The sequence below is a fragment of the Macadamia integrifolia genome, chromosome 11, assembly GCF_013358625.1.
Source record: "Macadamia integrifolia cultivar HAES 741 chromosome 11, SCU_Mint_v3, whole genome shotgun sequence".
In the NCBI taxonomy this organism is placed as follows: Eukaryota; Viridiplantae; Streptophyta; class Magnoliopsida; order Proteales; family Proteaceae; genus Macadamia; species Macadamia integrifolia.
Window position 1 is genome coordinate 9,252,497 of NC_056567.1, and position 12,802 is coordinate 9,265,298.

The window sequence follows — 12,802 nt, forward strand, 5'->3', positions numbered from 1 at the left end:
GTAGATTTCTTAGATACTTCTCATAAGATGACCCAAAAGAACCTAATAGAAGTATCAAACATGGTCAGGGCATCTAAATTCAGAAAGGAGCAACAACGAAAAACATCTTACCTGGAAACAGGAAAAAAGACCTATACCCTTGGCCTTCTTACATTCTAAGCTCAGAGGAAAACAGCACTCGCCAGATGCCATTTAGAAACTGACCTGCTCAATCCTTTTCAGTACCAAAAAGGCAGACCTAACCATAAGAGTGTAACCCCCCCCCCCCCCACAACATGTATGTTGATAGTTAAAAAATAACGAAAAAATGATCTATACCTTCATAATATGCTCTTCTTACCCCAGATTTGCAACTACAATCCGTGAATATTCCACAATGGACCTAAAGATGTCTGCTCTGAATCTTCTTTCTCCGGCATATTCAAGTTGTATGCATAAATCTCAAGCAAATTTATAATGAACATATGACATCTGTACTTCTCCATTTGCATGATGTGATAAACTTCCCTTCACCATAAGCACAAATAACAACAACATCCAAAACCTTATCTTAATGGGGTTGGTTTCCTTTCACCATAAGCATATGAATTTCTATTCTCCCGATCCTAAATCTTGTAAAGTTAACCATGCTTTGGTAAGATAGAAAGCTGAATTAGCAAAGCAGATTTTTTTTTTTCCCCTCTAAACTAGCATTAGGTATGGTGGTGGTTACATCCTCAGGTGGACCTAATTTCGATATGTTTTGAATGTGAGCACTTTCCGTCATATTGTTATTCTTTGGGTTGGTATTGGATTTTTTTTTTTTTTTTTTTTTTTTTTTTGGGGGGGTGGGGTGGTTTGGAAATAATTAGTATTGGATTGAACCTGCAATCAAATAGCTGCATCATTTACTGCTTCACCTTGTTACTTCAACCTAATAAGACAGGTTACGCTTTGAAATAATTTATTTGTAGCACCCCGTTGCCCCTGTTTATTATGTTTTATAGCCTGGTATTAAAAGTGCATGCAGTTAGTTATCTAGAAAATCGACTTGCCTGTAATTTATAAAAACAGAAAGATCAAAGAGAACTCTCTGTTGCAAGAATACATACTTTATAAACTTTAATTTCATTCATGAACTTACTTCCAAAAATTCAACAGAGTTAATTACAAAAGCAAAGCTTGAATATGTAATGATGTTGGGAAGAAAATCCATTCAATTATTAGCTTCACACGAAGGCAGGTAAAATGTAACCAAGAAAGATTTATAAACAAAAGTGAAAGAAATCCAAAGCAGTGATCTCCCACCCTAGGTTAAACACACTCAACCAGATCTAGAACAGCAGGTCGACCAATAACCCTCAAATAGAGCAATATCTGCAACCAGGTTTAGGGTGATCAGATCTCGTTGCAGCTCTGGTCACAAAGCCTTTTAAATGTATGAAATGGTTTGCCAAAATTAGAAGTGAATCTGATGGTTAGATTGATAGATACATGGAGTAAAGAAATAATGTGGCTGAAATTTAGTAACTTAAGGCGAGAAACAACATAAAGCAGCAATTAAAGTGAATAAATAGCAAGTGTAAACAAGTAAAAAGTAAGGAAATGACATAACAACTAAGGAATAAGTTGAGAGTATAGGAATAGAAACAAACACAAAATATCAACTAAGCCGTGAAAGTTGCTCCTGCAGGACACACAAGAGATAGTATTACCAACACCAAGGATACAATGGACAGTTATAGTGTTAGGTAATGGTTTCCTAAGACGAGATCTGAAATTGAGAACAAAACCGCAAGAGATTAGTGAACAGGATATAAATCAAAATCCAATAGAAAACAGAGACCAAAGTTGGTATGCACAGGGTGTAGATGTTGGAGAAATCTGACCTGTTAATGGAAGAAGAAGAAGAAGGTAGAAGAGAGTAAAGGATATGATGGGTCTCTTAACTAACTTCGGAGAAAGAATCCCACCAATTCCAGCCTTGGCTTCCCACCAAGGTTTCCCTATTGCATCCCACAGTAGAGCAGTTCTGAATCCCACAGAACTATGCTCTGCCACTCGCAAAACACACAAGCTCAAGGCTAAATTGATTCTCATACTGTTGGGGTAGAGTGATCCCCTACTCTTAATTTATGACTTCAATTAAATATGCAAAATAGGAAACCCCTATGTATGGTAGGGAGAATTCCTGACAATTTAAGTCTTCTTCAAAATATAAATTATTCTAGAACTTTAACAAAATAGAAACTAGGGGCTGGAATGTAGGACATCCATCCAGCCTTCTAGAACACTACTAAAATAAATAATACAACTTACTAAAGCAGAAATTAACACTAATCCCGTATAGGCCTGAAATCCTTTACATTTGGGCCTATAGTGGATAGAAAACCAAAAAATAGTGAGCCCATGACCCATATAACCTATTGGACACTCAAAATTAAGCCTATTGATCAAATCTGACCAAAGCGATAGCCTGGTTTGCTGCTGGACTTCTTGTTCTTCTGAACTGCATCACAATCTGACAACAAAGAAGACCAATCAGCTGGAGAGTATGATTTCAACAGAATTTATCAAACAGATTTGATTGTTTACAATTTTGAGATCCTGATATATTATACCCAAAATTTTGAATAATTCCCTTTTAAAAGAAGACGTCGGTTACTGAAATTTTTACTTCTCCTACGCATAAAAACAGCTGTTATGTCAAATGTGGTCTATTCCTTAAAACCCTAAGTTAACAACACCCTCTATACCAAACCAATTAATAACAAAAGAAAAACAAAAAAAACCAGTGGAATATTACATGAAATCCACATACCCAACCATGTATTAGTAGCTTAATCAGGATTTGCTGCTCCATACAATTGGTTCCCTTGGGAATTGAAATAGCATAAATAGTGACAGGACAGGTTGAAGTGCCCAGTCTATGCTAAAACTAGGTATCAACATTAGAAATTTAGAAGTTCACATGCACTTGTTTGAAATCATTCATGCAACAACCATAAAGGCATTACTTTATGAAATGGCTTTATCTGATCAGCTGCGCCAATGGACATTTCTAACAGCTGGTTCTCATAACTGTCTTGAATAACTTCTTAACCAAGCTTCTCACAAAAGTAGAGCAAAATCAAGCATTTCCAGAGCACCAGGAATCAAATCACTCAATATTTTAAGTTATTTCAACTTAAATAAGTTGGGAAATTACACTTCTCAGCGTTCTGCCACACAGCAGAAAAATATTGAGCTGAAACTTAACATGTGGAAACAGAGTGGCATAGAAAAGACATAACTGATAGACCCACATTAGATTGCCACTTCCAACTTGATCATGGATACATTGAAGAAAATGTGATCCTTTGCATTTCCATAAGAAGGGTGGGTGCCTTGGCATATTGCCCCCCTGAAAATGAAACCAAAAGAACCTGATTAGAATATCCAACATGAAAATGGGAGTGGACCAGAAAGAGTTCTGGAAGATCTGGTTTCACAAGAACAAGTTAAAAGTAGCTTACCTGATGGAAACAGAGGATGAGAACCACAACTTTGACTTTCGTATGGTTTGGATTTTGGAGAAAGGACTACCAAATAATTGCTTTCCAGTCACCCTAAAAAAAATGCCTACTCATTCTAGTTGGCACCAAACTTAGGAAACACAAAACATACTGCTATAAATTCTTTTGGGTGTATGCTGATTGTATACAACCAAGCCAAATGACCTTCACTTACAAGACTATTTTTCTCATATATTAACACAGAAACCACATCTCTTTATCATTCCATGCAGCATTAGCTTGACGTGCTTATAGAACATTTCCTAGTAGAGCAATTCAAATGAAATAAGAAACATGGGGTACAATTCAGCCAGTCTAAAGTGAACGGACAGTGCCACTAGTGTAAATTCTAAAGCAAACTACTGGAGGCCTGAGTCAGATCTCATTTTGTTAATGCTCAAACTTTGAGAATATATTGTCTGCATCATCATCAATGTGTTGATTTTCATTCCAATATGACATCACCAACTGTCAGAACAATACTTTTGAACACTATTCTAAACAGTGAGCCTTGCTTGAGGAATCAGACCCTTGAAAAACACTCCATAAATGGTGGCCTTACTATTGAGATAGGCCACCAAATTTGACATGTGGTCTATCCAGTGAGCTACCAATCCATCCAACAATCAAAATGATCAAGGAATTACAACCACATGCAAAAATAGTGGTCAAAGGCTTCTACTGTTAGGGGTGCTTCCCTTTTTCTTAAAAAAATGGTTTACATTTGTTCTTTAATTTTACTCCACATCATCCCAACCAGCGGGTGGGGGGGGGGGAATTAAAAGCGTATCGTTGGACTAATATTGATGCGATTAAGAGAAACAAGAAGGCCAGCTGCAGACCAAGGCTATTATCGGCTGGGTCAAACTGGACCAAGAAATTGGTCCAATCCACTGAACCATTCAGTATCCAGATTCACTGAATCAGTTCAGTCTTTGACCTTAGTTTCTTGATCACATCAGGAATCTTTCAATCCGAATCATGGAGGCCTCTTAGCAGCTTATATTTATACTATTACCATACTTAGCTGGATGGATTGTATAGTATATCCCAGCCCTAATTTCTTTATTATTTAAAGAAGTTGAATCAGTTTAGGACTCCCCAATAGGCTGGTTGATTGCAGGGAGTTTCCCAGTCTGTCTTTTATTTTTTCTTTCCTATTTTGAGTCCCTTTCCCTTATTCTATAAATAAATGTAAAGTGTTGCAGCCCCACCCACGATTTGATGAATGAATAGAATATCTGAAGCTGTTTCATGTGTGGATTTCAGCATCATAAATCTGTGTATTCAGGTGTGGATTGCTCAGTAGATTCTGAGTGGAACTGCTATGGATTCAGCAGGAGAATCTGGTGCGTTCCAGACCAGCAATTCAGGTGGATTCCTGGTTTGACTTCACTTTCCTGTTTCTTCTCTTCCTTCCTATCAATTTCAGATCAGAATTTCTCAAACCCAGAGATTTCCATTCTTGTTAGAATATTTCAGTTTCTGTCCTCTGCTTAAATAACATACAAGTTGCTATACCAATTTCAACTTAAAATTTGCTATTCCAACTATCGATTTACCTGTTGGAATCAGATTCAGTGTCTGCTTTAATCTCCAATTTCTAAATTGATTTGTAGTCTCTCATTTCAAATACAATTCTGAAAATTCTCATTTTCCTGGTTTAATCAAAAGTTTGGTTTCTGATGATTGCTGCTGATTCATCCTTGATCACAGTCCATTATTGGCTTCAGTTTTAAACCTCTAAAACATTCCCATCAATCTCTCTAATAAATTTGGGGTTTCAATCTCTAAATTCCACTAGAACTCTACAATGACTGAGAATCTAACCTTTGGATTTGAATCATATTTTGCAATCCTGTTTCCCTTGTCAAATAAACCATTCGGCCATAGCATCAGAATAATCTAAGCTGTTTTCCTTGAAATGTTTTGTTTTCTCCTAGTCTGGTTGTTTTCTATTCCGTGCAATCCTGTTGTAATCTAATCTCCAGCTGGATTCACCCTGGTTCGAGTTTAGTTCTACATTAAATATAGAGGAGCCAATACTGATCTCTCCAATTTGGGAGAACATATGTCATTTCTGTTCTATACTCCTAAAATCTGGCCCAGATGTTGTACATGAACCTAATAAAGAAGAAGTGGAGTATCAAATAGCTGATCGCACCACAGGCTAGCCCATACACCCACTTCATAAGTTGAATACATACATGGGAGATTTCTAAGTACCAAAACCTTTTTCCCCGGATTGTATAACTCTAGCTTTTCTCTTTCCTCATTCTTCTGAATAAATTCTTGCCCATCACAAAGATATACAAAGAGGGAAAAGAAGTAACCACTGTTTTTTGAATTCTTTCTACTTAAATTTTTCTTGAAAAGAAAAATTAAAGAGGTCTTATGGAATTCTCTCTCTTTGTGAGCTGCACTAGGCTATGGACTCCAATGAAGAAGGTACACTGGAGTAATAGTAGAATCCTGTAAAACTTCCATTTTTTAGAGTTTTAGATAACCAAGTTATTATTATTACTACTTCTTTGTATCTTTCAGAAATGAACGAACCTTGTAATTATCATCACATGCACATGTAATCAGAAATAATAAAACAGAGTCAAAAAGTTCTCCCCCATCATATATCAGATTACAAAACCCATAGAGAAGAAAATGAACAAAATGAAATGTAATCACTAGTCCATCACCAACCAAACCAATAGATGCTAGAAAAGAAAATTGTTGGTGTTTCAGAAGAAAGACGATAAAAATAATTTCAACCAAGGATACAATGATTTCGAAGAGAGGTCCAAGAGATCGAACTTATGATGTCAAGAAATTAAGGATTTCATCAACTACAAATCACACAAAAATGCTTCTCTTTGGGGAAACATACAGAGTCATCTACAAAGGCCAAGAAATCTTGGGAGGGAAGCTATATAAAATCAAAAGAGCCCAACTAAGACTCCTTTCATTGGGGATATTGAAATCAGAAACATCATGAGCAAGGCTGGAAGCAGTAGCAACCTTCCACCACATGCTGCAGTCAAATAAAATTAACAAATCAAGGTTAGTTTTCAAGAAGTAGAAAGAAGTATATGATAAACAAAGAAAAAAAGAGGGTAGGCCCAATCTTACAACTCATCAGCTTTAGCCTGAATTCTTTTGCTGGAGAAAGAGGAGCATCAAATATAGGTAGCAATCCCCTTTTAGGATTATTTTCTGATGAATAATAAGGTCTAAGTTCAATAAGGCAGAAGAAAAAGAGTCATCCAAGAGAGAAAAAAAAAGGATAAAAATGAAAAATGTGGATGAGTCCTGAGATTTTGAAACACTAACCTGACGGTGCAATTATAGGTTTATGAATCCACACATTTGGGGACATGTGATAATTTGGGGCAATCTTCTCCTCCTTGATGGCATCTTTTAGTCAGCTCAGTATTGCACACTGTCATTAACAGAGGTTGAAGGCATTTGAGAAGCCCCTCTTTCAGTAAAGCATGAGTTTTCTTTACAGTCAGCAATTATTTAGGATAATTGATGGAGATCCTTGAAAAGGATCTCAACTCATCAAGTCCCAAAAGGTGAAAACTTTCAAGAGCTGACGATGGACCCTCTTCTTTTGCATCAGAAAACAACAGCGAGAGTTGAGGACAATGGTCAATCTCAAATGTTTTCAGTGAGTTACTTCTGCACAATCCCTTTGGCAGTGTTTTAAGCATTTCACAATAAGAGATCCTTAAATCTTCAAGCACGGATGAGATTAGACATTCATCTGAAAACAACACCTCCAGTTGAGAACAATATGAGATATTAATTCTCTGCAATGAGGTGAATCTGTACAGGTCTTCAGCCAATGATCTAATACCATCACAATTACTGACATGCAACTCTTTAAGAGAGGTATTTAGTCCACAGTCCAACGATGTTAAACTATGGCAAGATGTGATATCAAAAGTCAATCGTTCTGTACTAGGGAGAAGTCGAGGCAGTCTCCTTAGCTTGGGGCAACCGCTTATATGAAGGCTCTGGAGGCAAGGGAATTCACCACCTTCCGCTTCACACCATTCCTGCAGACTATCCATATCACCAAATGTCAAGGATTTCAGCTTTTGAAACCCCTTCCTACCACCAATATTACCATAGAACACAGCAGTCAATTGTCTGATTTTATTTTTATGAGAGCATGAGATCTTGAGGGTTTCTAAACAAGGCAGCTGTCCCAAAGGCGGAAGTGACTCACTCTCAACTCTATAAAGTTTCACTGTGACAAGCTTGCTGTATCTCGTTATATTTGTTGTCATCCAAGTTGGAAAGCATAAACCAGGGAAGTCCATAATTTCAAGAACCTTCAACCCTTTGTGAGGTTCTAGAACTTCAAGTACATCTTCCCAGTGCTTGAAGTGAGAAAGTACATCTTCCCAAGATTTGTAATACGGATGCTTCCATTCACTAAAACAAAAATTATATGGTTTCTCCCTCCTAGAACAACCCCATTCCAACCACAACTTGTCAATTTTCTGCTTGTTCTTTAGAGAGGCATCCTTGGCTTCTCTGATATCCATTAAAAACTCTAGACTTTCAATGCCGAGGGTTCCTTCGAGATTTACCAATTCTTTTAGTTCACTTATTCCATGGCCTACATCTAGGCCCACATGGAAAAAGGGAATTTCTTTAAGACATTTTAATTTTCCCATTTTTTTTGGCCTCCTTTCAACATCCCACCATTTGTCCTCCATCCGTAGGCGTTGGAGATTGACTAGGTTGAATATGTCTTCAGGTAACTCAATAAGCTTTCTACAATTCACTACATCCAATACCTGCAAATTGTAGAGTGCACATATTGACTCAGGTAACTTTTCTATTGTATCACTGCTGATACGAAAGAATCGTAGATGCTTCAGATTGCCAATGGAATAGGGCAAAGAGTTGATCCAAAAAGCATCAAGAACCAACACACGTAAGCATTTGAATTCTGCAATCAACATATTAAGAATATGATGTCCTTGCATGTTCATTCTTTCACATATAAATAGAAATGATGATAACCTCTTGAATCTGTATGACCTATTTTCTGCTAGATCAAAGTCAAGATTAGCCAAAAACATATGTCGAACATTTTCACAAATGTGATATGAAATATTATCCTCCGGTCTGAAATACACACCAGCTGAAACTAAGCATGCCAAATCATGCATGAGATTATGCATCATAAATCCATCACATGAACTGGACTGGAAGAAAGACCTATGCAGCAAATCATCAAAATATTGTCGTCCAATGTCTTCCATTTTATCTAATTGTTTAGTTTGAATGAAGCCTCCTGCAACCCAAAGTGAAACTAAAGTTTCCTTTGTAAATTCAGAATCCTTTGGAAATAAAGAACAGTATGCAAAACATTGTTTTAGATGTGGCGGGAGGTGATGATAACTCAAACTTAGAGCCAGAAAAATATCATCTTTTCCTATGTCCCACATCTCAGATTCCAAGATAAATTTCCATTGATTTTGATCTTGTTTACCTTGAAGAAGCCTTGCAAGTGTATTAATTGCCAAAGGTAACCCATCACACTTTTTAAGAATTTCATTGCCAATGGCTTCGAAGGTGGAGTTTGCATTCATAATGGGATCAATAAAAGCACGATCTTTGAACAATAACGTAGCATCTTCATCACATAAAGCTCTCAAATAATGAGTTGCAATCGCATTCAAGGCAAATGAAACTTTATCACTCCTAGTGGTTACTAAGATTCTACTTCCTTTACTTGCAACCCTAAAAGGAACGAATAGCTTCTCCCAATCAGCATGTTTTTCATTCCACACATCGTCCAACACAATTAAAATTCTCTTCCCTCTTACAGCGTCTTCAAGTCCACGCTGAAGTGGGTCTAACTGTTCAAAATGTGGAACAGATTGCCTAGTTGCTGAAGTTAGAATTTCCCCACTTAGTCTGACAACATCAAACTGATCAGAGACAGAGACCCACACTCTAACTTCAAAATGATTTATTACACCATTGTGATTGTAGAGAAGCTGAGCAAGTGTCGTCTTGCCCATTCCCCCCATGGCAACAATGGAAACCACAGAAACACTACCCCTTCCATCATACTGATCAGATAACAACATGTCTGATACATAACATAAATCATCTTTTCTTCCAAAAACATGATTTTGATCAACTATTGAACCAACAATACGGCTCCTGTCTCCAGATGGAAAAGCTTGTACTCTAGTGAACATTTCATGCTGAATTAGTTCAGTCTGTCCTTGAAAGTAATGCTTTACAAGTTTCTCCTCAATGACAGCTAGTTCCTCGTTAATTTTATTTACGAAAGGACCAATATCTTTCCGACTTAACATATGATTCTCATTCAAAGAAAAAGAAAGGTAAGAGGGCACCTGATTCCTGTTTTTGCTTTGGATTCTGTCATCTCGTAGCTTGCGAATTTCTGTGAGGAACTCGTCAAGCACGTCATCGATGTAGTAAACCAAACTTCTAAGATCTTCGAGGAAGTGTTTCATAAGCCCATCTTTCCTTTGCTTGTTCTCCACTACCTCAAGAATTGTTTTGATTCTTTCCATGATACAATATAGCTTGTACAACTCTCTCTCCACACACCACATTGATCCAAAGTCCTGTAACAGCAAAGGGTCATCCAATTTATTCAAAATTGCCTGAACTGTGGGAGAGACAACGATGTCAGCTCTTGTGAGTCTGCTTGCCATGTCTTCTTGAGCTTCTTCCACTATCTTCAGACTTCAATCGAACAACAGATATGGCAAATGAAGCGAATGCGAATCTCATAATTTTTTCCTTTTGGTAGGGATCGACGACTTTGACACCGACCAATTTCGGAAAGTTAAATTCCATGTTTCTGACTTTCTTACTGTTAGTAAAATCCCCAAAAAAACACATGAATAGAAAGGTTGGAAAACCAGATTTTTCCGATTCTACTTGACCAACCCCAAACCTGGTGATTCGGCTGAGTCAATGGCGAGTGACGGCGAGTCAGATAGAGGGGGAAGGAGGAACCAGTGAGATAAGCGTAGCAGGCCGTGGCCTCTGTGTTAACCCATTTCCAATTTTGAGTTTGTAGATTCAGAACTCAGGAAACTCTTTCCTAAAGGTCCATGAATGGAATCAGTTTGGAACAGAGAGAAATTTATTGTATCCTAAATCTGATTTCTATTAATTTGAGATATATTTACCTGACGCTGGAGCTCAGTACTTGAATTCTGCTTCTTTTCTTTGTTCTCGAGTTAGAAGAAGAACATCTCTCAAACTGTATCTGATCGAAGCGAGAACATACTTTAATGGCATTTTATGAGAGAGAGAGAGAGAGAGAGAGAGAGAGAGAGAGAGAGAGAGAGAGAGAGAGAGAGAGAGAGAGAGAGAGAGAGAGAGAGAGAGAGAGAGAGAGGAAAGCACAGTGGCAGCGGCGGTGTTTCTTTGCGGATCAATGCGGAATGCTACCACCTGTTAGTTCCATGGCGACCTGCATTTTCAAGTTGGTAGAAAGGGAGTCATCGAAGAGGAAGGGATGGAACTCAAAGACCGACCAAACAGTCTACAAGATTAATAAAATGGATAATGCAAACGCTGAAAAAGGCTTGGAAGCCAGAGTGAGAACTTGTCTCGGAAAATCACCGACTCACTACATTAGAACAAGTATGACTCGGGACGAATCTAGTCAAACATTTATGTGTTACCTATGGTTCATTGGACCATGGGGCCCTGGTTTTTCAACTTCTCGGCGGTCAACATTATTGGCCAAGTTTGAATTCAAGATGAGAATAATGTATTAAAAAAAAAAAAAATGGGAGGTTACATTTGGTTTTCTTGGAGTTAGCGGTTTAACCAATGGGAAGGTTTGGATGGGAAAAACATAGCCAAAATTTCCAAGGAATGAGAGGAATAAATACATGATTTCTCATAATGGGAAAATGTTGGGTATGCTGCCGATATCAAATATGCTAGCATCCGTTATGTCTCTCTCTTTCTTCATATTTTTTGAAATGACCCTCATATCCTTCCTGAATGATATTCCATCATGTGATCCTATTGCTGCTATCCGCTAGCATACTTGATATCGGCGACATACCTATCCCTCTCCCCATAATATATAGTGATATCTTTTTTTCTTTTATTATATATTATCACTCTTGAGGCACTTCCTTCTAGGAAGGGCAACAGAGATAGAGGTCCAACTTGTTGGACCCCCAAAATTAGAGCCTGTCTGAGTTATTTGGGCTTGGAAGTGAAAACTTTGAAATCTAACAAAGAAAATTTTGTAATCATTACCCCATGAGACTCTATAAACTTCCTAAATTTACCATACTTAATTATGATAAATGTTAATTTTATTTTAGTTTTTAAACCAAAAGGATTTAAATACAAAAATAAAATTTTATAATCAAATATATGTGGAATGATTTGGTATTAGTGATATGGTAATGATTACAAGAATTTGTTTTTTACTTACGTTTAAAAATATGTAGATGATACAAGGGATGAAAGATAAATTTTCGAATAGGGAAGAGAGATTGAAGGAGGAGACATCGGAAGGGAGGGAGATTAAAGAAGCAAGTTAAGGAGAATGGGAGCCTGAAGGGGAGAGATTCAAGGGGAAGCCTCAAAGCATGGTTACATATCCAACTGCTCGGGAGAAATAGAATACTTTCATTATAATCAATTTTTGGGTGGCCTTGAACATTATTTCCATTGATTTTAATATACGTTCTTAAATTTAAAAATGCTGGATGACTTTAATCTTAAACATGCAATTAGACAAGTAATCAAATTAGTTGAGAGCTTGAAGGGTCTGCATTTAGTTGGGTCATTGCAATCTGATTCTTTTTTTCGTAAATTAGGGTTGATCTTCGGCGTTACATTTGGATACACAGGGAATGGGTTATCAATTGTTTGTAAGTGGGATATCCCAAAGTTTATATATATATATATGGATCCATGTAACCGACCCCATTTAGTTGAAATAAAACTGAATTGTATAATTATTCTAGAGAATTGGGGTGGTGACTACTCATTTGACTAATCCTCTATACTATCAACCTCATTCACCCATTTTCTATACTTGGGAGTTGGGACTGATCATTAGCTAAGAGCCTTTCTAGCTGATTCACCCATTTTCTATACTTGGAACTGATCCTTGGCTTGTTATTTAAAATGTTGGTTACATTCAGAATCCCTTGGAGAAGCCACATGTTAAATTTGATCCCTATCTCAACTCTGTGAGATAATATTACCTGCTTCACGATGAAGTCTAA

General features: G+C 37.2%; 1 protein-coding gene across 3 annotated transcripts; it reads right to left on the reverse strand.

Annotated features, from left to right (window-relative positions):
- Positions 1–2,102: 2,102 nt before the first annotated feature.
- LOC122094043 (putative disease resistance protein RGA3) lies at positions 2,103–11,152 on the reverse strand. 3 transcript variants are annotated; one of them, XM_042664651.1, is made up of 5 exons: positions 10,727–11,152; positions 6,858–10,638; positions 6,657–6,740; positions 3,495–6,558; positions 3,140–3,382 (listed from the first exon to the last, which is right to left on the reverse strand). In XM_042664651.1, exon 2 carries the CDS (start codon positions 10,241–10,243, stop codon positions 7,043–7,045), a length of 3,201 nt encoding a protein of 1,066 aa, XP_042520585.1. In that variant the 5' UTR covers positions 10,244–10,638; positions 10,727–11,152; the 3' UTR covers positions 3,140–3,382; positions 3,495–6,558; positions 6,657–6,740; positions 6,858–7,042. The 3 variants fall into 3 exon arrangements, with proteins under 3 accessions (XP_042520583.1, XP_042520584.1, XP_042520585.1); XM_042664649.1 differs by having other exon boundaries at positions 2,103–6,558; XM_042664650.1 differs by having other exon boundaries at positions 2,103–6,558; positions 6,657–6,757.
- Between the last annotated feature and the right edge of the window lie 1,650 nt (positions 11,153–12,802).